We start from the raw sequence: 26,792 nt of genomic DNA, 5'->3' as shown, positions 1-26,792 counted from the left end.
TTAACTATACATTACCTGAACATAATTGCCCTGAAGGTTCAGGGTTCTGTGCCAACAAAGTAGCATAAAAAAACAGTCCAGTTTTATTGATTTCGGTTGTGGTCCTTTTATCTGAAGCATGTCCAATGTAGGGCTCAGAATTCAGTAATCATGTAGTCACATACATCACCATCAGCTGGTGAGGAAGGATTTTTTCAGTAGTGCACTCTATCTAATCCTCAGCAGGATATATATAAATAGTTCTTAAATTGACAAAGAAACAAACAAACAAATTTTGTTGAAATTCAAGAGACATATTCACCTTGAACTGACCAGTGTGTTCACAAATCAATGTTTGTGAAATGAAGTTTAATACAGTGTTGCTCTGAAAAGTTGTAATGACAGAACTGCCAACGTAAATCAGTTGTTTGTGTAAACAGGATATTTTGTCTTGCACACGAGCATTGAATGTTGATTGATGAATGTTTTGGACATCAAAAATTTGGCAAATCCACAAGAATGAGTCATAATATTTTAGGTGAACACACCGTGTGTCACTTTTGGTATATCCCTAAAGCTAGCCTGCAGCCATAAGGATCATGTATTAACAGGATTCAGTTCTGGGAGCATAGAGTTCTTGGTCCATAGACATGTAGTTATGGGGTCTCTGGTTCCCGTAGCAGGTGTCTTAGAGAAGGGCGATGGGCTTATTGCCAGGTCCTGTCACACACTGAGAAGGTGGCACATTGTCCAGCTTGGCATAAGTGGTATATAGACTGGTGACTTGAAAGTCCGAGAATGACTGGTCACTACTGTTGGACACAGGTGTTAGACCAATGGTTCCCAAGTCACAGTCTGATAGCTGCAGAGGAGAATTGGTGAAGGCACCCAAAGTGTCCAGATTGAAACTCTCATCCTTTATTTCTTCCCATATATTTCCTAGAAGAAGGTTATCCAATATGATTAGAAGTATGATAATGGTTTACATACAATGTGTAATAATTAAATGAATGGAAGTGAGATAGTAAGATTGCATCTAATGAATATGAATGAATACAAATACTGTAATGTGTACATTTAAAGTAACAGTGAAAAATACATTTTAAACTACATCACGTTGCACTATTTGGAAGGCTGTTCACAGACTGGGTGCTGTATAATGCTTGACAATGAAAATGTAAAGTCAGATGTTCAGTTTAGCAACCCTTTTAGGAATAATGCGTGTAAAGCATGCACACAACAATGGCTCTAAATCAGTGTTCTTCAACCCAGTCCTCATGGACTGGTTTTATCAGTATCTCCATTGGAATAAAATAGGGAAATACATAAATCCTGGACTGTTTGTGGTCCATGAGGACTGGGTTGGAGAACACTGCTTTAAATGATAAGATAAAAGAGGAAAATGTGAGGCATGTGATGCTATTTTGCTTTAAAGCTATGGAGCAATAGAAAGTGGACTAAATTACTTCCATTTGTTTTTTAATGAACTACATGACACACACAATAGGATTGATACAAACTGTTCACAAATTTTACCTTGTAGAGCAAAGTCCATAATACTTGGGTCCAGACAATCCACCTCTGTGTTCACATCCGAGTTAAGGTTGAGGAAGTCAGATACAGCCCTGCTCATGATGTGCTGGTGCATTGGGCTATGAGTCATGTCTGGCACTGTGTGGATTGGAGGGCTCTGGGCTGGAGCTGGAGAACTTGATGCTATTCTGGACTGAGTTTGGATGTGATGATGTAGTGGAATGGACTGTAAGGACAATGTCATGATAGGATGTGGGTGGAGCTGGGCCATGGGAATCCTCCCGGGAATATTCGCCATGTTTGACATTGGTGGTAAGTCCAATTCCGTTAATTTGCTTGGAGCTTTGCAGTTCTCTGGCCTGTCCATAATCAGTTTGTCAAGCTCATCTAGAAAGAAAAATATGGCAAAATAATTTTTTGTGACTGGAACAAGTCTGTAGAGAGACGTGACCAATAGTTTATATCAATGATAGTTAGAACTGCTCTAAAATCATCTAAACGTTAATGATGGGAACACATTATTTTTTATTCAAACATCAGTGGGCTGAAGGTCGGGATTCACAATATTTTACTGGGAGCTATGAAATTCTAAATAGGTCTTGTGGGAAAGAAAACATTCAAAACATTAATTACATCTTTCTAGCTGCTTGGGGTCCACCAGCACATCATCCACTAATAATGGTCTATTACCTGGATTTGCCATGCTTCTACGGATGGCAGGCAGATCCTTCCTTTTCCATTTCTGCATCTCCTCTTCCATCTTATCAATCTTGGCTGGATTCAGAGCCCAAAGACAACCTTTACGTGAGGACCCACTAAGTTTATTCTCTACCTTTTCAAAGCATTTGTTCAAAGACAGATTGTGTCGAACTGAGTTCTTCCAACCATCTGGAGCCGTCTGGAAAAAGATGAGACCAACAGCTTTGACCACTTTCATGAATGCCATAATAATGATCGATTAGAACACTATGTCAGTTTGTGTTTCAACTCAAACATAACATTAAGCATATTAATCTAAAACACCAATGGATTTTAGATGTGGCATAATTTTTTCAGATTGGAAGTAATTTTATTTGCTGTGGTATATCAGGTTTTATCTTAAATCTATGCTTCAATCATAACAGAATATTTCTAGATTAAGAAGAAGAAACCAAAAATAACTGACATTTCACTGGTGCGGGAGTCAAATAAAATGGTGAAAATGCCCTCAGTGACAGTCTAACATTCTAAGGAGGTGAGAGACATCCTTCAGCATGCCAGCCTGCCTCATGCCAATAGGCATCTATTACGATTTAAAAAACAAAAACATTCTAGATTACCTTAAAATAAGGAAAATGTTCCTTCATGAAGCTGTATATCTCGCTCACAGGTAGACTGCCAGTCTTGCTGTTCTTCAAGGCCATAGCAATAAGGCAACTGTAATAGAAAAGCAGGTTAAATAAAAGTGCATAGTGAGTTGTTAGTAGCAATGACAGGCTTACATTCTGACACACTTTCACTTGAAGAGTTAGATACCTGTATGAGTAGATGGGTTTGGGGTAGTTCTTGGGGTGTATGTCCTGGGTAGAGTGAGCCGCCAGGCGTGGCTGTGAGTACGGAGACTGTGTCGTGTAGGAGTTACTGTATAAACCGGCTGGAGAACACTGGAATCAACCACATTCAGAGTCTGAGGTTAGCTGGAAATCCTGCATTACTCTCTATCCCCGTTAAAACCTCACATTACTTGATCACCAATGTTACCTCACTTTAGAACATGCTCATGACCATACCGGTGTTTTATACAACACCACTGCCAATTCTGCACCCCAGCAACGCTGCTCTTCCTTACATTTTTCTCATATTTACAAACTGCTCATTAATACATTAGAGTATCACATTATTTCTTAAATGGACACTTCAAAAAAAAAATTTAAATCACTACTTAGTATGCCCCAATGAAAACATACCTGCCTATAATTATGCATTTGTTAATTTGGGGTATTTCTAAAAGTAGCTAGCAAAACCTGCAGTTCTCTTGCCTGCAGCCTTTGAACACCCCACGCCCTCCTCTTCTGACCCCGCCCAGACTTTCAATGAGAAGTCTTTGCAAGGCATGTGCTCTGGGCAATTGCTGCCTCTTGAGTTTAGCTCCACTGAGCTAGCCAAACCAGGAAGTACAATGACCTAGTGTCTGATAGAAAACCAGGGTATGTAATCAGGTTAATTTATAAACTGCCAATTTCTATTGAAATCTGCGCTTTTTTTTTTATTTAAAAAAAGGACACACTCTTTATACATTAAGCACTTCAGTAAGCTAAAATGCTAAAGAGGTCTGGAGTGATTTAAAGTCCTAAGCAAGACACAAGCCATTTTAAAGAGAAAAGCAAACAATATCCAGTGCTAAAAATGAAAACTGATTCGAGGGGCGGATTAGTGCAAATTGAACATAATCAGTAAGCTAGAAATGCTTCTTCAATAATGACTTGGAAATAACATATGTAAGGTTTACACAGAAGGCTATCTGGCTCAAACATTAAGCTGCTACCTGGATATAAATTTCATCCTGACTCCAGTGTATATCAGTCTATTAGTATATTACATTCTTTTGCTTTAAAGGTACACTCCAAGAAGCATAATTACTACAATGTACTGTTGTGGTTATGGTGCAAAGGGCACCCTGGTGCTACCCAATGTAAGTAATCAAACTATTTAAAAAACAGTTTGACAACTTATCTGGGGTCTGCCAGATGCCAGGCACTTCCTACACTGAGCAACCATTAGCTAATCTCTAATTAAAACGCTAAGCGGTTCAATTGATCTCTCTCAGCCAATAAGCTAAGCCTGGCACTGCTGGACCCCAGGTAAGTTGTCAAACTGTGAGCAAATAGTTTGAATATTTATGCTGTAGTGGTTAAGGTGCTTGGAATTTTCTTTTAACTGGTTGTTTATAAGCTTAACAAATGTGGAAAAAGTATGGTACCTGTTGGGATTCCTGAGAAAGTGCATAGATTTGATGAGTATGGGACTGGTACATAGATTGCTGAGACTGCAGACTTGGAGACAAATGTCCAGCCATATTATACTGGCTAATCTGATGATAAGGAAGTAAAGACATAATGATAAAGTTGCAGAATAACAAAAGGCATCTTTATTCACATGCAGTGGTGTATCCTGGTTTTGTGCTGCCCTAGGCAGGACAAAACTCAGGCGCCCCCCCTCCCCCCGCGCCCCCCTCCTCCCGCGCCACCCCCACCCAACCTTTCCCCCCGCCCCGCATACTAAATACACACACACACATTCACTGACAGATACGCATACACTAGCTAACAGAAACACACACACACTAACAGACACACTCACACTCAGTAACAGACAAACACACTCACTAACAGACACACACTAACAGACACACACTCACTCACTAGCAGACACACACACTCACTAACATACACACTCACTAACATACACACACAGTCAGACACACACAGTCAGACACACACAGTCAGACACAGACACACACACTAACAGACACAGACACAAACACTAACAGACACACACACTAACAGACACACACTCACTAACATACACACTCACTAACATACACACACAGTCAGACACACACACACACACTAACAGACACAGACACACACACTAACAGACACACACTCACTAGCAGACACACACACTCACACAGTCAGACACAGACACACACACTAACAGACACAGACACAAACACTAACAGACACAAACACTAACAGACACACACACTTACAGACACACACACTCACTAACATACACACTCACTAACATACACACAAAGTCAGACACACACACACACACACTAACAGACACAGACACACACACTAACAGACACACACACTGACACACACACACACACACTAACAGACACAGACACACACTAACAGACACACACACTAACAGACACAGACACACACTCACCCACCCACATTAACACATTTTTTTAAAATTTATTTTTAACACTTTTTTAAATTTATTTTTAACACTTTTTTTTTTTATTTATTTTTAACACATTTTTTTTTAAATTTATTTTTAATACATTTTTTTATATTTATTTTTAACACATTTTTTTATATTTATTTTTAACACGTTTTTTTTATATTTATTTTTAACACATTTTTTTATATTTATTTTTAACACTTTTTTATATTTATTTTTAACACGTTTTTTTTTTTAATTAACACCCCCCCCCCCCCAGCCTCCTTACCTTTGGGAATGCTGGGGAGGGGGGGTGTCTCTTCTTCCCTGGTGGTCCAGTGGCTGCTGGGCGATCGGGCGGCACTGCCTGCCTGGCTGGCTGGCGGGCGGGCGGGCGGCCGGCCGGCCGGCGAGGGAGCACTTCCCCTGAGCTGTCTGCTCAGCTCCCTCGCGCGCCTCAGAGTGAGGCTGGGAGCCGGAATATGACGTCATATTCCGGCTCCGCCTCTGACCCTCACTCTGCGGCTGGCGAGGGAGCTGAGCAGACAGCTCAGGGGAAGTGCTCCCTCGCCGGCCGCCCGCCCGCCCGCCCGCCCGCCAGGCAGGCAGTGCCGCCCGATCGCCCAGCAGCCCGCCGGCATGTCTGTTAGCCGCAAGGCTAACAAGACATTTGCCTTGGGCATTTGGGGGCGGCTTTTTTGCCGCCCCCTGGAAAATGCCGCCCAAGGCAAATGCCTTGTTTGCCTCGCGGCTAATACGCCCCTGTTCACATGTTGTGGTTATTTTTCATTCCCCCCTTTTTAATGATTTACCGTGGATCCATGAGATGTCATAGTGTTCAGACCCATAATCCCTTGTTGCATGCTTACTGGTACGTGAATCATGGCACCAGGAGAGTGGACATTGCTTGATATATGATGACCTATGAACAGGAAAACATGTTAATGTACAAATCAATAAGGTACACATAAATAGTATATATATATATATATATATACATATATATATATATATATATATACACACATAGTTTTACACATGCCAAGCATTTCTCTAAAACACATCTTTATTTACCAACTACGTTTTTAACATTTTAACATACAAAACTCAGCAATAGTGTTCTCACAAAGCCATAGATTACATCCAATGTCCATCTACGTGTTTTGTACTTCATCTTGATAAATATGAAACCCGCAGACAGATATTGGATATAACCCATGGCTTGTGGGATCAGATTTGCTGAGTTTTGATTGCTGACATTTAAACTCATAATTGGAAAATAACGACATTTGTTTTAAAGGAATTCTTGGCAAGACTAACAGAGGATCACTGCTTGCTCATATTTATGTTTGTTACACATGAGATGGATTGTCCTGGTAAAGCATCTGAGACTGCGAGCACTTTATTTACTACACTCTCATGTAACACCAGGGAGACTGGCTATTGTGTAAGCAGCAAGCATAGAGGCGCTATGATACAGGGAAGTTTGGTAGCATTGTTTTAATAATGTACAATTGTACAACCACATGCTACAAAAAATGAGATATATAAAATCAATGTGATAAGTAGTTTTCAGAAGCTCACTGCTTTAGCTATGGTCTCTGTTTTTGAATTTACCATAAACCAGCGGGTATTTATTTTCGATTAACTTCTAGCCTGTATGAGCCACAGAACTCACCTTGCTGGTCCATTACTGAGTTCTCTGATGTGAGGCTGTAGTTCATTCTTCCACTTGTCATCTGCTGCAACCTGGGGACATCTACAGAAGTCAGCCATGACAGTGATTGCAGGTCATTGGGAAGATCGTCCCCTCGTATTTGGGTGGGGTCTGTCGTCATTAGTCTGTGGGGAGAAACATGGCAGGTCATTGAGGATCTAGTCTACTGTTTTAAGGTTGTCCCATATTTATTGATAGCAGATGGAATGTCACTTTAGGTTTCAAGCCCTTCTCTGTCAAAATATTATTGACATGCGTTTTGAGATCTACCAGCATTATTTTGAGATCTACCAGGTTATATCTTCCCATTATTCTACAATGTTAAAAATACTTATAAAGGGCAGTAGTTTTACAGAACAATAGTAGTTTGACTGCTACCAATCAATGTATAATTGTGCATTAATAATTCTAGGAGTACTCGTTATATAATAGAAGTCAAGATGAATGCTTCTGTTATATTTTCCTTGTTTGTTTAAGGCAGTGAGTGTTGCCAACAAATTATATTGTTTACAATGTTATCTATTGTTGTAACCATGGAACATTTGGGTTTGTGCAACATAGCTGTTTGTACAGACTAGTGTTATTTATATTGCTATTTAAAAATTAATAATATATTGTACAATTGGCAGATACATGCACTTTTACATGTGACAATACAAGGGCCTCTAGTCAAAAAGGAGAAGCCATTCAGTTTTTGAGCCCTAATGTGTTGATTGATAATATTGGTACTTAAAATGTTTGTGAAGTAATTTTGCAAGATGCATAGCCATGTCTGCAGATTTTGTAAAACTATATTTTCTGTGATAGCTGGCCTTCATTTAGATCAGTGGTACTTAATCACTGGGTTAGTACTAAAAATTCTATGTTCGTGTGTCCATATTGCTTGGAACATTTCAATCCATGTTAATCCTGGTCCCCCGGTGTCTGTTCACAAATGTTTGAATGTAGCATCACTGTTTTTATGATGCAATGGAAACCTTCGACATAATGATAGCAGTCTAGTGAAAGTTATTTTATTATTTATTATATTAACATGGTTCCCCAAGCTAATAGATACAGATCATCTATGTCACAAAATGTTGAAGAACGACTAATTCTAGGATTAATTTATGTATATTAAATAGCAATGATCTTATTGGTTTCACATGGAAATTCAAGCAAATCACATTTTTTTTATATCTAGAGACTACTATGATATAGTAGAACAATTAATCAAAGAAATATTTTTTTAGTTTTTTTCTACATTTTGTTAATATGTATTTTGGGGGGGAAATGCTGAAGTATGACAATAATGCCCTGTAAGGAACACAACAAATAATACATGTGGGGCATTCCACACTCAATGTCTGCAGAAAAGAGTAACTTGTTGTTTCTAAAAATTCTGGTTAATGAATAGAAAAATAATGGAGAGCACATTATAAGACTTGTCCAGTGAATCATATGTACTCAAAATGAAAAGACTGACACGTTGATCCACTCTTTTTAATGCTTAAATCTGCTTCAATATTAAAGCATGAGTGCTCTTTCTTTCTTTCTCTCGTTCTCTCTCTCTCTCTCTCTTTATTATGTTTTAGTAAGCATTAAACTAGCTGTAACATAAATGTGCATGTATATATGTGTAACTGGTTACATATTAGTTGTGGCAGCTGCACATATTAATATTGTAAAAATCAAATGCAATCAAAATGTGTTTTTCCATTTTAATTATATTTTTGTTTCCACAATCCAATTCACATTTTCCTTTCTCAACCATGAACTCATCAAGATATTTCTGCGTGTATATATATATATATATATATATATATATATATATATATTTTATCTGCATTCTATGCACCTGCTACTGCAGTCAAACAGTCCGCAGTGTCTATGTCTTATACAATGCCCCTTTCTTAATTTGTAGGGTGAAGCACTGTAATGACAGGAAGAAAGGGCCCAGCTGACCCCTATTCCATCTCTCCCATTGGCTCAATCATAAACAAACAAGATCAAACACCATCATTTGAAAGCTGGACAGACCTAGCAGGCTTGCAACAGTTGGTTCTGTTATTGAAAGACGATTGCTCCATTGTGTCTACAAACGGCTAGAGCTGGCTGGCACGTGTCTCTATTGTTTTTTGGCTTAATTGTTTTTTTTTTCTTTTTCTTCACCCTCCTCCATACACACCCCCTCTTTTCCCTGCCCCTATTTGCAGACCCTGCATTAATTTATCCGAATGACAGGAGACAAGCAACGTACAAAAAAAGTGCCATCTGCCACTCGCCTGGTGTCTACTGGCCTGAAAGGCCTAGTTCAGAATTTGGTTTAAACAAATGGAACGATCATATTGGGGGTGTTAAGAGTCAAATCCTCATCGTACACCTCCTGTCATCGGTCATTCCCCTAGCAAAAGTCTTTAAATGAAAGTGCTTAAACAGTCCATTTAGATCGGTGGATAACTTTGTAACTTTTGCTTGTAAAATCATCTATTCAAGAGGGATATTTATATTATTGTCAAAATAAAGCAAACTGTTAATATGTTCCTTTGTTCTGCTACAAGTTGGTATTTTGCATATCTTTAGGACAACTATGCAGATAATCACATTGGTTAAGATTATGCATCCTCATACAACTAAAATATTTTTTTTATCAGAAACTGGATCGTAATGGAATATAGTCTCCGTATCTGTGAACAAAATGTATACAGCTACTAATACATATATTGTGCAATAATGCCAAATTAGGAACCTTTATCCTGAATGAACAGGAACTCATTACTTGATTTTGGAATTATTTTATGTCAGCTGATTATCACCTCAATCACTGATGCAGCAACTTTGTATATATTTATATTGGGTGGTTTATGCCATATGTTTTATACTGTGTTAGTTTATTTGCAGCATAGTAGACACATTCCTGGTGAACGATTTAATATTGACATTACATATATATAAATAAAAAAACATTATTTTGAATATGTTAACTATGCTTATATGAATCAGTAGCTGGTTGCACAGCTGAGTGGCTGAATGTGACCTTAACAGCTTTTCTCTGTTGACCTTGCCAGATAGTTTCTCATGTTTGATTAGCATTATTCCTAAATTAATTGAAAGATTTTGGGGTTTTGAGAAATGCGTTTTGGTATTTTGTTAGTATGCCTCTACTGCTGCCTTGTGCTATGATATTATACTGTTGAACAAAATGCTTAAACAATATGAATGAACATTTCAACTCCAAAATAATCAGATTAATAAATTCTAAATAAAATAAATAAATAGAGACACTACTGTGGCACTGACCGAGAAAAACCCGTTATGTGGAAGCCCCTGTAGAAAAGCAATGATTCCATGCTTTCCTATAGGGAAACTTAGATGCACTTGTGGCACATGCACATTAGGTACCCAATGCTCCTCTAGGAAGAGCATTGGAATGGGCCATCGTGGAAGGGGCCATGCCATGAAGGAGGCAGTAAAAATCCTACACATTAGGGATTATCTAACTACAGACACTAAAACGGTAAGAACACAGATTCTTAATGGTCTGAAGGCACGCAATAAACTCTATGTAAAAAAGAATTACCTTTTGAAGTGATCAACCACAATTTTCTTCCTGATTGACTTTGAACTTTAGTTCTTTAGTTTAGCATTACTATTTATACTTAATCCAGCATATCAGCATTGTAGTAAGTAGTAGTTTGTTATGATCTGCAATACGTATATCATCCAATAGCACATCAATTGAAAAGATACCCTCTAACCTAGAAACCAAAATGACAAATGCACTATATAGACAAAAGTATTGGTACACCTGACCATTACACCAACAGGGACTTTTATGACATCCCGTTCTAAATACATAAACATTCATTTGTAGTTAATCCTCCCTTTGCAGCCAAAACAGCTTCCACTCTTCTGTGAGGCTTTCCACAAGGTTTTGGAGTGTTTCTGTTTGAATATTTGCCCATTAATGCAGTAGAGCATTTGCGTGGTCAGGCACTGCTGCTGGACAAGAAGGCCTGGCTCGCAATCTTTTCTAGTTCACTCCAATGGTTGAGGGGCTTGGTGCAGGCCAGTCAAGTTCTTCCACGCACAACTCACCCAACCATGACTTTAGGTACCTCGCCTTGTGCACTAGGGCACAGTCATGCTGGAATAGAAAAGGGACTTCCCCAAACTGTTCCCACAAAGCATAGCATTGCCCATGTCTTGGTATGCTGAAGCATTTTGATTTCTCTTCACTGGAAGCCCATTCCGTGACAAACAGCTCCATACCATTATCAGTCCTCCACCAAACTTTACAGTTGGCACAGTACAGTCAGATAAATAACACTCATTACTTCTACCAAACCCATACTCGCTCATCTGACAGCCAAACAGAGAAGCATGATTGTCAATCCACAGAGCACGTTTCCACTGTTCCAGAGACCAGTGGTGGCTCGCTCCGACGCTTGGCATTGTACTTGGTGATCTGAGGCTTGCATGCAGTTGCTCAGCCATGGAAACCCATTCCATGAAGCTCATGACGCTCAGTTTTTTTGCTGATATTAATGAGAGTGGAAGTCTGGAATCAGCAGTGTTGGGACTTTTACACACCGTAGCCTCAGCACTCCACTTAATTTACTTAGTGGCAGAGTTGCATCTAAACACTTCCCCTTTCCAACAATACCACTTACAGTTGACCATGGAATATCTAGCAGAGATGAAATTTCACAAACTAACTTATTGCAAAGGTGGCATCCTATCACAGTACCATGCTTTATTTCACTGAGCTCTTCAGAACAACCATTTTTTCCCACAAATGTTTGTAAATACAGACTGCATGGTTAGATGCTTGGTTTTACACTCATGTGGCATTGGGTCTTATTGAAACACCTGAATTCAATAATTAAGAGGTGTGTATACAGTGTACAACCTTTTCTGTTGGTCGCAGTACGTAAATGCCAGTGTAGACTTGACTTATACTCTTGAAGCCATGTGATTCAGAATTTAACCCCTTAAGGACACATGACATGTCTGACACGTCATGATTCCCTTTTATTCCAGAAGCTTGGTCCTTAAGGGGTTAAACTTTTGAGTCCTAATTACAGAACGTTAGAACTAACTTGAACATGATAGATCAAAATGTAGCATTCTATGGTTTACTAAGATTTCACATAAAACCACTACCCCATGGCTATTGCACCAAAGTCCAGGGTAAATACATTTAATTAATAAGTCAACATTTTAATTCCGTGTTGCTACACTAGAATATTTTCTTCTTATTTTGTCTAAATTTTATTTTATACTTTCTAGAAACCGTAAGAAAAATGTGGTTCAGTCAAATCAAATTTTCTGAAAATGAAATTCGGTTTAGGACCTTTTGACAATTTGGCATCTCCAAATATTGTCAAACAAATTTTTTTTAGATAAATGGTTTGGACAAAGAAAAAGGGTTCAAAATTGGGCCAGTCAATGTATTGCAAAATATATAGATAATATAAATATTATGTTATGGTAGGCACATTTCCTGCCATTTGGCTTACAGGTCAATTTAGAAAAAGTAACCAAATGAGGTAAAAGGGAGCAGTAAACAAAAATCTATATTTATATATTACATATATTTACTAGAAAAGCTACAATTTCTGGGGAAATTGTGTGAAGTGTTCTTGCCTCCACCAGTAGTCTACAACTGGAGTGGGCGGAGTAACTTATTATTTATTTATATAGCACATTTAATTGCAACGTTGTTGCCCAAAGTGCTTCACAGTTACATTAAAACATACAGTTATAAAAACATTAGCAGGTGTACAAAAGGCCCTGTCTATGACATCACTTGCTGCTCCAGCCTGGCACAGGTCAGAGTATTTTGGCGGTTCCCATCTTCAAACGGTTGTATTTTAAAAACTATACACCCTACAGCGAATAGCTTTATATTGTGAGAATCACAAGACCCAGACCTACATTTTCATGCATAGTATGTCTCTGAAGTATTACAAATGAAGGCACAGTCGCATTTTAGAAATTGCCCTTCAAATTTGAGCTTTGTAGAGTGGGGTTTCAATGAATGTAAATGGACGGCGTGAGCTGCAAACAAATGGTCATATTGTGAAAACTATCAGGACTATGGCTTAGCCGTGGACATTTCTAGTGGCAGCAGGGATAGCTGAACGTTTTGATATAAGATTTGTGTATGAGGGAGTGGTGGCAGTTTAGAAATCATGTCCTGATTTTTCAGCTTTTGCCAGCTCCCACTGTAGTTTTGAACATTTTGCCATTCATTCCTATGGGACCAATTTCGCCACAAGAACGACGATATTTCGAGAACCATTCGGCGAAACGTTCCACAAAGTAATAGCACACCAATCAGGAACAATCCGCACGTTTCGGTATATTACTGTCTATGTAGTGTTAAAACTGTGGGAGGAGTTAGGGTGGTACATTTGGCTATAATAAGAATAATAATATATATGTGAGATAACAGTAAGTGGTCTTGCTATGCAAGAACACTTAATAATAATAATAATATATATGTGAGATAACATTAAGTGGTCTTGCTATGCAAGAACACTTAATTAAATATATAAATATTTTTACTGCTAGTGCTACCCTCTATTGGCCACTTGTCAATTGATCTGTAAATAAAACCAACATGTACTAGCAGCTCCCTAGCCATCAATTATTTTTTTTTCCAATCAACCATTTTTTGGGCGAAAAGGACTGAACTTTCAATCTTGAAGCAAACGAAATTCAGATGAATTTCAGTTTGACCAAAACGAAATCCACAAGTCTAATAATTACTTAATTAATGAGTGGGCTGATTTCACTTTGTACTTTAGATTGTATTTTTTTATCTGTATCTGTGTGTTTTAAAATAATATTTACTGCTCCCATATATAGCATCACATCTCCTGTATTGACCTGTTCGATGAATAATGCAGCGCAATATTTTTGGCAACTGATAACACCAGACAGCAGTATTGAACAAAATTGATATATATATATATATATATATATATCTCAATCACTCAACTTGCATTTGCAAATGGCACCAAGAGAGGTGATTCACTACCTTTTCTATATGCATTATTCACTTCCAACACTGAAATGGTTAATACCTCACTAACAGTACCCCAAATTTGGTGTGACTGTTCCCAGAAGTCTCTGTTCTCCAACAGTTCTCTACAAAGAGGCAAATTCACACAGCCCTTTTTCACTAATTGGGAGCCATTCTCTTAGCCCTGTTCTGTGGGACTGTACTGCACTCCTGCCGTGATCTTCAGGATTGCACAGTCCTGTCATGTGCTGTAGTGACAGGGCAAGTGTAAACAGCACTCATACAAAGTGACAGTTCTATTCTTCCCTACATCAGACTCAATGAAAAAACAAAAACCTGTTATTTGAGCTTTTTTTTTCTCATGAAGCACTGTGATTGTTTGCTGTTGGTATAGTGAACACATTGTCATGTATGCTGAAATAAAAAAGACTGTTCTCTTTTGCAGGCAGGCTGTACTGGACACAATATTCTCAGTTCAGTTAACCATTTGCTGCCTCAATTTAGCAAATTGCCTATGTACAACCATTTTGTGGTCAAATAGATTATATGAATAAATAATTATCCTGTGTGTATATAGGGATGGGTATGGAAAGATTAAAATGGAGGTGTTTTTTTTTGTAGGATTTAATATATTTCAACCATTTGCAATATGAAATAGGGATTGGAGTATTTGACCCTCTTCTATGTGTATATATTTGTTTTATAATAACAACCACTGCCATGAGGAGGGGGAGCCACAAACAATGGGGGTAATGCATGCAGAGTATTTCTGGGGCAAAGCTCTCAGCAGAAACATTCCACTGGTTCCTAAGGCAACTGCTCCACTTTTAGAACATGAAGTGTAATTCTGGGGTGAAATGCTAACAGTGCAGCAGTCACCATGGAAACCTAATGAATGCTTCTGCTGATTGCTACACTTTGAACATTTTGCCGTACAGTTTTTCTTTGTAATCAACCTACTGTGTTTTTAAATATGTCCAGTTGTCATGATATAGTTTAACGAGGTATATGTTGTGATACGTTTGTGAACAGTTCTTTTTATAACTCATTTTTTAGATTTTTATATTGTGTTCGTTATGTATTCCCAGATATGCATTAAAATGATATTGGGACTCCAAAGAGGCTTGGAACATCTAAGGGTATTTGTAACATTTGTTGCAAGATCTATTTAGGCACAGCATCAAGGAACAGGGAATTTTTTAGCACAATAAGAAGAATGTGTCTCTTTCAGAAAGGAGGTGATGCAGAAAAAAATTGAGGGGGTTAAAGTAAACATTTGCCTGGAGAGCATGCTAAAGAGGTAGTGGGGGGAGTCTGAAGGGTAGTTATATGCAAGACCACACATAATCTTCCCATAGTGATCTCCAATTAAACTGTTCACTTGTTAGAAATTTAGAGAAAGCAGGCATTAAGTTTTACATTTAGAAGGTTCATGTTACATTGCTTATTAACGAAGTGCTACATTTCCAAAAGGGATATAAAAAATCTCTGCCTTTCCATAGCACTAGCAGAGAATTATTTAAAATATATATATATATTTTTTAAACAAAGAAGGATTAGTTAGCTTGTTCACTTATTTTCAAGTATTGACTTGCACCAAATCAAGAGTAGGGGACTGTAACGGCCAGGGCAGCTTAATGTGACTTTAGCTGCTGTCATGTTTGCTTCTCTCCCTATACATTTAGCTGATGTCATGTTTGTTTCTCTCCCTATACATTTAGCTGATGTCATGTTTGTTTCTCTCCCTATACATTTAGCTGATGTCATGTTTGTTTCTCTCCCTATACATTTAGCTGATGTCATGTTTGTTTCTCTCCCTATACATTTAGCTGATGTCATGTTTGTTTCTCTCCCTATACATTTAGCTGATGTCATGTTTGTTTCTCTCCCTATACATTTAGCTGATGTCATGTTTGTTTCTCTCCCTATACATTTAGCTGATGTCATGTTTGTTTCTCTCCCTATACATTTAGCTGATGTCATGTTTGTTTCTCTCCCTATACATTTAGATGATGTCATGTTTGTTTCTCTCCCTATACATTTAGATGATGTCATGTTTGTTTCTCTCCCTATACATTTAGATGATGTCATGTTTGTTTCTCTCCCTATACATTTAGCTGATGTCATGTTTGTTTCTCTCCCTATACATTTAGCTGATGTCATGTTTGTTTCTCTCCCTATACATTTAGCTGATGTCATGTTTGTTTCTCTCCCTATACATTTAGATGATGTCATGTTTGCTTCTCTCCCTATACATTTAGATGATGTCATGTTTGTTTCTCTCCCTATACATTTAGCTGATGTCATGTTTGTTTCTCTCCCTATACATTTAGATGATGTCATGTTTGTTTCTCTCCCTATACATTTAGCTGATGCCATGTTTGTTTCTCTCCCTATTCATTTAGATGATGTCATGTTTGCTTCTCTCCCTATACATTTAGATGATGTCATGTTTGTTTCTCTCCCTATACATTTAGCTGATGTCATATTTGTTTCTCTCCCTATTCATTTAGATGATGTCATGTTTGCTTCTCTCCCTATACATTTAGATGATGTCATATTTGTTTCTCTCCCTATTCATTTAGATGATGTCATGTTTGCTTCTCTCCCTATACATCTAGATGATGTCATATTTGTTTCTCTCCCTATTCATTTAGATGATGTCATGTTTGCTTCTCTCCCTATACATCTAGATGATGTCATGTTTGCTTCTCTCCCTATACATTTAGATGATGTCATGTTTGTTTCTTGGATCTTGTAAATAGCATATGTGTGTGCCAGCATTAAGCCATGTGAATTGACATTATCTGACTTTGAAAATGTTCGACTTTTGGGGATATATTTCTACATCTTGTTAACCTGCCCCTGTGCAAAACTTGTATAGCTATTGCAACATGGTCATTGGTAGAACATTTTATCAACTTTAGCTACCTAATTTATTAAGGGCCTGATGAGAACCTGTCACATCTCAGTTGGTGATATAACATTTTTTACTCACCACAGTAAATATGTATTAATCTTTTTTCTTTAATGAATTGTGCAGCCGAGTAAATTTTAAAAAAAAATCAAAAGTTGAAAAATGCCACATGCGAGCACTGTCCCCTGTGCCTTGACAGTTTCACATATGAGGTGCATTATTTTAGGTTACAAATATACAATCAATAACCAACATTTGTTGGACTGTTATCTGAAACGTCCTCTATACATATTGCACTTATAGGCACCATGGAAATGTTAAATGAACTTACATTCTGTATTTAGAAAACATAAATATTTTATTTAAATAAATAAATAATGTATAAGGAATTAATAAAATAGTCAGCAACTTAATTTACGTAACTGCTTTTTTTTACAGAAGTTGTGCTAGAGCCATCATGCTATAATTGGATCTGCCTAACCTTTTGTCAGGGGCTAATACATTGTAATTTCTAATTTTAAATGTTCCATCGTCTGTGTCCACAATTACTTGACTGCTATGAGACCATGGTAAAAAGAATAATGTATTGGAATAACCGGAAAATCACAATGAAACATGCTCTTAGAAGCAACATCACCTACCAAAGCCTTCTTCATAACTAAGCACGTGTGTCAATACTGAATTCCCATTTAATCCATGGCATCACACTGTATTGTAATGGAAGGACCACCTTTGTAAAAGGATATATTGGTCTTTAACCACTATGTCTCTTTATAAACACATCTAAGTATTGAGATTAGAATACAGCATGACAGATTAAAGGGGCAGTCTAAGCACCAAAATCATTAAATCTTAAGTGATTTGGAGGCAAAGCATTGCCCCTGCAGCTTTGCAAACTGTGCACTGTTTACATGATGTAATGTCCACACCACTAGGGACTCCAGCTAACATAGATCCAATAATTAAATCTACCTATGTCCAGTGTTGCTGGGTATGTGCATCCAGTAAGAGTGTTCTTTTAACAAAAGAGTTTACAATAAATAATAGAGGTAGGCATATAATGAAGTGCCATTCTAGACCTACCAGTGCAGAATGGCCCCACACGTGGTTCTACTGGACAAATGGCAAATATAGCTAATAAACTACTACCTCAATGTACACGTAAAACAAATCAATAATGGGAAGGCTGCAAATTCCTATAAGAAAAATAAGTAAAAACAAAAGAAGCTCTCTACGTGTGAGGATAAATGTCCCTTTATACTAAGCATAAGAAGGAAAACAAAACTAAACAGCTTGACACATAAATCAAAACACTCAATAACTCAAACTACTATAAAATACATAAGATGTAATGCAGCAGCAGATAAATATACATATATCAACAAATTATCATTCATTTCAATCACTGTACCACAGCCTGGAAAGCACAGAGGCTAAATAAAGGCAAACTGTTCCAGCTGGTTAGTAAAATATTTAATATGAATACAGACTCAGAAGATACAAAAAAATGATCTTAATAAATAAATTTCTAAAATTAGTCATAAAATCTGCTGGTGATTAGGACTAGTTTTACAGGTTGGATACATTAGCCTCCTATATAACTCTTCCATTACAAGAGATAAACTTAAAGGGAAACTCCAGACCCCAAAACAACTTTTATGTATTTTATACTTTTTGGTCTAAATAAGTAGCTGTATTTTCCATTTTCGGTTCTATGTATATCTTTGTTTTACAAAGAAATTTTTTTTTTTGCAGCATTCACCATCTTAACGATACCCCTTCTATACTTTTCTTTACCCTCCATACAAAATTACTTCATTCTTACTGGTTACTGTATTGGGTATGTGATGCCACTCTCTTACTCTTCCTTCCCAAAAGACAATGTGTCTCCAATAACACAGTTGTAATTTCTAGTTGGGTCTGTGGAAGTTGATAGAGCTAACTCAGTTGTAACTAGAAATCTGATAACTGAACTACAAGTGCCATAAACCCTTGCTCTAAGCAGAAGGAAGTTGTGCATATATAGCTTTGAAATCTCTTTAAATAATATTTTTAAAGAGTGCCTTTTTCACAATTATTGCGAATAATTTACATATTTACTCTTTCTGTAAATGCGGGATTCTATCTATTTTTCTACTTATATTGTAAGAAGCATTCTAATTATTTCATGATTGTGTACTAAGTTTCTATTTGTAGAACATTTTGTTCAGTGACACAATTCGTCTAATAAACAATATTTTAAGACAGAGCTTGTGGCAAGAAATATACTATTAAATGATGGAAAGGGTTTAACCCCTTAAGGACACATGACATGTGTGACATGTCATGATTCCCTTTAATTCCAGAAGTTTGGTCCTTAAGGGGTTAAATGAAGTGAGTCATATATAGCTAAGATGGAAACGCTCCTGAATCAGCTTTTGCCTTCTGTCAAATAATTTGCTGTTTGATCAGTTCATCACACTTTACTGTATAGCAATTAATCCTCAAGTTTTTTAATACATACAGTTCTGTTTTAGGAGCCAAGTTTGCATTGAAATCAGAATATTTTCCATTTAATTCCCCCTCCCCTAAGGATGATTGTATAGCTCAGGAAGGGCATGAAGTAGCAAAATGCATACAAAGCATCAAGAGCTTTAGCCTAAGCACCATAACAAGTGCAGCACACTGAAGTGGTTATTGTGCCAGGAGATCTAGGACACCATCCCAGGTTAAGTAATCATACTATTTTCATATGGTCTGATACCTCCCCTGGGCTAGACTATATTGCTAATGCAGACGTCACTACTTCCACTTTAGTGGTTCCAATTCCAACTGTGTTTGGATGGAATTAACAGTCTGTGAGTGTCATTTGATAGTCTCAGCTCATACTTTCCTTTCAAATTGGGATGAACTTGACATCTCTAATGTGGACGAGAAACTTCTGATTTAGATATATCTGAAGAGGAGGCCTGAACAGAGGCACTCAATTCAAAATAACAGCTTGACTACTTACTGTGGGAAGGTGCTGGAGGTCTCATGGCACCATAATCACTACAGGACAGCCACTTACTGGCCCCCTCAAAATATGCAGATTTCCAGAAATTTATACGAGTATTTATTTATTAATATATTTTTTGTGTGTGTGTTGTTGTACATTGTTCGTTCATTGTTATTCAGTTCAATTGCTAAAACCAAGCATTAGGATTTGTTATATTAAACTGTAGGGTGATCCAAAACTTTGTAAGAGCAGAAATGATCAATACAGTGTTCCATCTTGTATGAAAAGCAAAAGTGGCGTTTCCCGCACTCACCATGGAAACCAAAGGTCACTCCAAGCTCCACATTACCCCAAACTCATCTTTATACATATAGGGATCAACTAAAAACATATATGAAGCTACTAATTAAGCAGGTTCTTTACGGAAGTTAGAATTTTAAGTGAATTTTAATTTTAAGGCCAAAATAGCCCAATAGAAACAATCTTTAACTCACGTATGCTTTCAGTTTGGCTACTTTGGCCTAAAATATGAAATTCTCTTTGAATCCACTTTGAATTCTCACTTTAGTGAATAACCCTTTAAACTTATATCTGCTGCAAGCTCATAGCTCAGACATATTATCTAAATGTGGTGGACTAGCCATAAGGTGTTTTCATGGTCCATATAGACACTGCCCGTCATGGAAGATGTGCTACATCATGTGGTTGCAGCAGTAAGCAGGCCCATTCCCATTTCCACAGACGCATGACTAGACACATACTTATCTACAAAGAATTACTTCATGTGAGAATTAGCAGTTATACATAAAACAACTCAGGGACACAAAAAACTGGTCTTCACCATGGAAACCAATGGAATGTTCCTGCTGTGGAATCTGCTTGTATAATTTTGCTCCAGAATTACTGTGTACACGTAACACTAATATTTTCTATTGTTGTGTGCATCTGCAGAACATTTTTGTTGTGATAGTTCGTGAAGTGATTTTTCGGTTCTACAAAATGACCCATGAAATCAGTGGGTCAAATGTTCTCCTAAAATGCCCTTCCTTGTGCTGCAGAGATTACAACAGTGGATTGGGGATTTTTATTACATGCAAGCCATGTATGCGCTGAGCATACTTATGTGAAAGACCTGCTCTGAAGCAGAAGATTAACGGACTCCACAGCAGGGATGGACAGCTGCAGGCCTTTAGCTGCTGTTAGATTATAACTCCTACTATCTCCAGCCAATCACATGAGCTGTATTCCAGCAACAGCTGGATAACCTTTGTCCCCTAGGGATGCCCCAGACCCATGAGGTACCACAATGCTTTTCAAAACGTGGTTTGTGGATAAGTCAGATACATAATATGAATGAAACTTCTGTGATTAAAAAGCACCAAATGTGTAGAGATAAAACAACCATCCAGCAGTTAATTAGGTGAAAAACAGAACATTAGAATTTCAAGCCCTCAGCTTCTGAACAACAGAATTAATTTTCTAAATAAAATTACCACAAACGTACTGTAATCTGAAATGTCAGAGCACCACAATAAAAAGACAGCGCATACAGACAAAATTAAGACTGGGTAAGTTATTTACTAAAGCGTAAATTAGTGTGAATACAAAAATATTTTAAAGTTAATTTACATTTTTAGGTCAAAACATTTGTTTGAGGAAAAAAAAACTTCAAGACTGCTGTGTTTCCAATTCAGAAATGTTGGCCTAAAGTTTGAATTTGATTACTGTACCAGTGATGTATATTTTAGTGCATACACTTGATCACATTCTACAAATAATAGTAGATCAACTGTTAGCCAAAATCTTCATCATTCTTCAAAAACCTAAACACTAACACCAAAACATAAACCATGCAAAACAACACTATTGTATGTATCATGCCTTAAAATTGTTTAACCCAGCTTGCTGCATGCAAAAAAAAGAAAGGTATGCTGGGATTTTTCAAGATAATTATATTTTTACAATTTATTACATTTGCCAATTACACCAATGTTTGTTATATGGTACCTGTATTCTTGATTTGGAGGGTGATGGTTTTGCTCTGATGTTCTTATTATCCCAGACATAATGGCAGAGACGTCACTGTCTATCATCTCCTTTATTTGGGATAACAAGCAAATATTGTATTAATAATACTTCTTATTACTATTCATGTATGTTATAATAAAATGGAAAAATATTGCCCAAACCACCCTTATTTTGTATATATGTTATATATATATATATATATATATATATATATATATATATATATATATATATATATATATATATATATATATATATATATTGCACAATTGTAACAAAAACATGACATATTCCAATTTAAATAGAACAGTGAAAAAGAAAATAGCTTGAAGCACATGCACCTCCATTTTATTTATTTATATTAAAATTATGCAAAGAAAAGTCCAAACCATTTGATGTCTAAATACATCTGTATTTTAAACACTTTAAACACTTTAAAATGGTCAATTACTGTATTTTTTCCCCTGCCCACACAAAAAAAAAGGTGGTAGGCAAAAAGCATCAGTGAAATTACTTAATAAACAGCTATGCATTGTCTTTGTATGTAAATGGGTATTGATATAACTGAAAGCTATACAAACAATAAAAGCTCATATAAGCCTCTAGACAGATGTATATATAGAAACTCACATTAACATATGTGTAGATATATACCCACATTATTACATACAGTATGTGAGTGACTGTGAGTGTAATATTATTATTATTGTGATCACTCTCAGTGTAATAATTCAGTGTATATTAGGAGTGCTGTGCTGTGTGCAGTGGTGGGGGCCGGGTACCTGGCTTGGTTGGGGGAGCACTGTCTGGGTGGGTGCTGGCTGGGTGCTGGCTGATCCTCTCCTCTTTGTAGTGTGTGCTGTCTCTCTGCCCCCAAACCGTTTTTAAATTTCCCTCTCAGGAGCTGTCCAGCGCGGCGCATGCGCAGTGTGCGTGTCCCGGGTCAGTATCAGGGCAGGGCCGCCGGGGAGCTCGGGCTCATCATCCTCCCCTCCTCCTCCTCCTCTGTAACACCTCACCCCCTGCCCCCCAACAGATCCGCCTTTGTACCCGCTCAAAGTGCCCTTTCCAAGGCCTCTGGTGCTCTCATTGCCTCCCAGTGCAATGCCTCAATTACTGGCCCAACACCCAAATGTTTTAATGAGTGAGCAGCGATGGTGGTGGTGGTGTTATACAGGACAGTGTGTGGTGCTATACAGGCTGCTCAGTGTACTTGACAGATACAGACAGTGCGGATTGAAGGGCTGCAGCACACCATGCACCGGGGCTGAGCACCTGCTCCTTCTGAGCTTAGAAGCTGCACTCCACTCACTCTTCCACTGACGCGTCCAAGTGCTCCCCTCTTTAAGGGGGTGACAGATCCTTCGATGCTTCCGTAACCGCTGGCCAGGTACCAAATCTGCGCCGAATAGCAGTAGTTTGCTCCCCGATGTTCTAAAACAGACCCCCCTCAGAACGTTGGCGATGGTACGTGCCCGTTAGCAAGCTGACAGGTTAAACCGTCGCGTTTTTTAAAGTTGAGCTCAGACCGGCTGAATGGGCGGCCGCGGATGAATATCAGTCATCCCGTCAGTGAGACCTGGCAGCCTGGGGTGATAACTCGGTGCTGCTGGGCTCCCTGTGTGCCGGTCTGCCCTGCTCCCTTGGGGTGGACGGGGGGGCCGTACAAGTGCAAAGTTCCAGCTGTTGTAAAATAAAAGTCCTCAGCGCAGGTGTCGGACTCCGTCTGCCTCTCTCGCCCTCTTGTCCCCCTCTGCTCCTTCCACACACGGTGCGCAGCCGTTGGCCAGTGAATGAGCCCGCCCGGCTCGCGCTGTCCATGCCCGCCGCTCGGCCCGCGCCTCAGCCCGGGAAAGGCTGCTGGGATGGCGGCACGGCCGGGGAGACAGGAGGGAGGGAAGGACAGGAGAGAAACAAATCATTGTCTCCAGGGGGAACTGACTGAGAAGTGATTAATCTTATAATCAGCACCATCTCCCTGTTTCACTGTGTGTCACAATCATTATTTATTACTTATCATAACTTCTTTCATCGCACAAACCATTCATTATCACTTTCACACGTTTCTCCAGAATTCAATTCACTAAACAGCGAGTTGTACTAAGAATAATAAAATTTTATGTCTGTATGGCAGAGACTGGAAAATCTTAAGATCTATCTATCCAATCTACCTATCCATCTATCTATCTATCTATCTATCTATCTATCTATCCTTCTGTCTGTCTGTTTATCTATCTGTCTGTCTATCTATCTATCTATCTATCTATCTATCTATCTATCTATCTATCTATCTATCTATCTAGCTGTCTATCTATCCGTCTGTCTGTCTATCTATCTATCTATCTATCTATCTATCTATCTATCTATCCGTCTGTCTATCTATCTATCCATCTATCCGTCTGTCTGTCTATCTATCTATCTATCTATCTGTCTGTCTGTCTGTCTATCTATATATCTATCTGTCTGTCTGTCTGTCTATCTATCCGTCTCTCTGTCTGTCTATCTATCTGTCTGTCTATCTATCTATCTATCTATCTATCTGTCTGTCTGTCAATCTATCTATTTGTCCGTCTGTCTATCTATCTATCTGCCTGTCTGTCTGTCTGTCTATCTATCTTTCTATCTATCTATCATTTATCTATCAATCTCTATCTATTAATCTCTCTATGTCCGTCTGTATGTCTCTCTCTATATGTTTTTATTTAAAAGCCTAAATTTTTCAAGTCACTTTTAAAAAGCAAACCAACCATTATTTAAAGGACCACTCTAAGCACCCAGACCACTTTAGCTTAATGAAGTGGTCTGGGTGCCAGGTCCAGCTAGGTTGAACCCTTTTTTATATAAACATAGCAGTTTCAGAGAAACTGCTATGTTTATAAATGGGTTAATCCAGCCTCTAAATCCTCTAGTGGCTGTCTCACTGACAGCCGCTAGAGGCGCTTGTGTGATTCTCACTGTGAAAATCACAGTGAGAGCACGCAAGCATCCATAGGAAAGCATTGCAAATGCTTTCCTATGCGACCGGCTGAATGCGCGCGCAGCTCTTGCTGCGCGTGCGCATTCAGCCGAAAGGGAGGATCGGAGGCGGAGAGGAGGAGGAGAGCTCCCCGCCCGGCGCTGGAATAAAGGTAAGTTTTAACCCTTTCCTCTTCTCAGAGCCGGGCGGGAGGGGGTCCCTGAGGGTGGGGGCACCCTTAGGGCACTATAGTGCCAGGAAAACGAGTATGTTTTCCTGGCACTATAGTGGTCCTTTAACTGTAACTGTAAGGCGCCCCTATAGTCCTAGGGCCCAGGGGTTTCGACAGGGCCTGTGGATTCATTAATTTGCTCTGCCCCATTTACCATTGCTAAGTGAAGAATAAACTGGTAACCTGCCTAGAGCCCCATGCGATGTTAAAGAGTTACTCGGCACACCCGCTTGTGATGTCACAGAAGCTGCGCGGTGGTCCAGTCAAAGGAGCCTTTAATAGGAGCATTTACCAGCTCAGAGCGCATGCATGCACTCTCAGCCAGCGAAGGGAGAGGAAGTGGGGAGAGAAAGTAGGAGGAGTGAGGGCGGGAGATAAAACAAATAGTGGATATTATAGGGAGGCGAGAGGACTGCAGTTAGGGAGGGAGGGGAGACACAAGCTTCCCCTTTGCAGGCTTTGCCTACAAAAAAAAGAAGCAGGGAATGACTGTGGCCTGAGTGCAGGGCTTCTGCCGACAGATGTAAAATATGCACTGAATTGACGTTAGGCAGTCTGGACCAGAGTTCTTGGCTGCCTAAGTCACGTGTGCTGGGTTGTAACTTGCCCCATCACATAATTGCAAATAACTCTGTTAGTGTAGTGTTTCAATCCGATACATTGCACATCCAGACTCCTACCACCATGACCACTTCTAAAAGAAGACTGTCATGTTGGTTGGAGGAACCATTAAATCCTACTCTAACAGGGTGAGCCCAATTGAGGTAATTAAAAACGCACACCTCAGCAGTATTTACTAGACTTGTGCACACATGCATTGCACCTGGTATCAACAAATTAATAAGCTTGGCGTAGATTCAAAGGAATATGATTTGTTTGTACCTTCTGATACACATTTGTGTACAATTCTAGAATTTACTCGTTTGGGGCACGCAGCACGCTAATGTATGATTGGTCATTTGCAGAGAAATGTCCACATAGTAATGTAAGTATGTGTGACACTGTGTGGATTACATTAAATTGCATAGTATGCTCTGGCCATGCCAGGACAACCTGGCATCTAATTAAAATCAAAATACAAAAGTGGTTAACTGATTAAAACAACAAAAAAAAAAACATAGCAAAGCCTGTAGGTTGCCTGTAGTTAGCTACCAGGTTGTACACAAAAACAGGATGTCACAGCTCCACTTTAAGTCACTGTCATAATATAAAATTTAAAAAAATGTTTTAGTCCAATTTACAAAGAACACTCACATTATATGGTATACTAAATGATTATATACTGGATTGAAGTCGGTAGGGTATACTAGATCCCATAGTCACATATCTGTATAGTTCAGAAAGAGAGATATAATAATACCTGGTCGAAAATATCACTTTTAGTTACCGAGACACTCATGAATGGTCATGCACAAATGTTTTCAATTTTTTTTATTTTTTTTACAATATCCTCGTAGTTCGTGTCTGGATTATGCTAAAATACATGCAAAGATACATCAAGACTG

The 26,792-nt window shown here is 38.4% G+C and overlaps 1 protein-coding gene across 1 annotated transcript; it reads right to left on the bottom strand.

Moving 5' to 3' along the window:
- FOXN4 (forkhead box N4) lies at positions 1–23,831 on the bottom strand. The gene is made up of 10 exons (XM_063457080.1): positions 23,412–23,831; positions 22,079–22,167; positions 7,127–7,290; positions 6,261–6,370; positions 4,472–4,582; positions 3,028–3,155; positions 2,832–2,928; positions 2,203–2,410; positions 1,516–1,899; positions 1–918 (listed from the first exon to the last, which is right to left on the bottom strand). The coding sequence occupies exons 2-10, from the start codon at positions 22,162–22,164 to the stop codon at positions 668–670; spliced, it is 1,539 nt and encodes a 512-aa protein (XP_063313150.1). The 5' UTR covers positions 22,165–22,167; positions 23,412–23,831; the 3' UTR covers positions 1–667.
- Positions 23,832–26,792: the final 2,961 nt, after the last annotated feature.

This window comes from Pelobates fuscus, chromosome 5, assembly GCF_036172605.1.
Source record: "Pelobates fuscus isolate aPelFus1 chromosome 5, aPelFus1.pri, whole genome shotgun sequence".
Lineage (NCBI taxonomy): Eukaryota > Metazoa > Chordata > Amphibia > Anura > Pelobatidae > Pelobates > Pelobates fuscus.
Note: the sequence above shows the minus strand (reverse complement) of the source record. Positions and strands in the feature narration are given on the sequence as shown.

What these genes read in the sequence shown, in the direction of transcription:
- FOXN4 (XM_063457080.1), bottom strand. Translation starts at nt 22,164, where the DNA reads ATGATAGACAGTGACGTCTCTGCCATTATGTCTGGGATAATAAGAACA. An exon ending in CTCAGTAATGGACCAGCAAG is followed by an intron (nt 6,371 to 7,126) that starts GTGAGTTCTGTG and finishes TCCTGTTCATAG; the next exon opens with GTCATCATATATCAAGCAAT. An exon ending in AAACCCATCTACTCATACAG is followed by an intron (nt 2,929 to 3,027) that starts GTATCTAACTCT and finishes TTTCTATTACAG; the next exon opens with TTGCCTTATTGCTATGGCCT.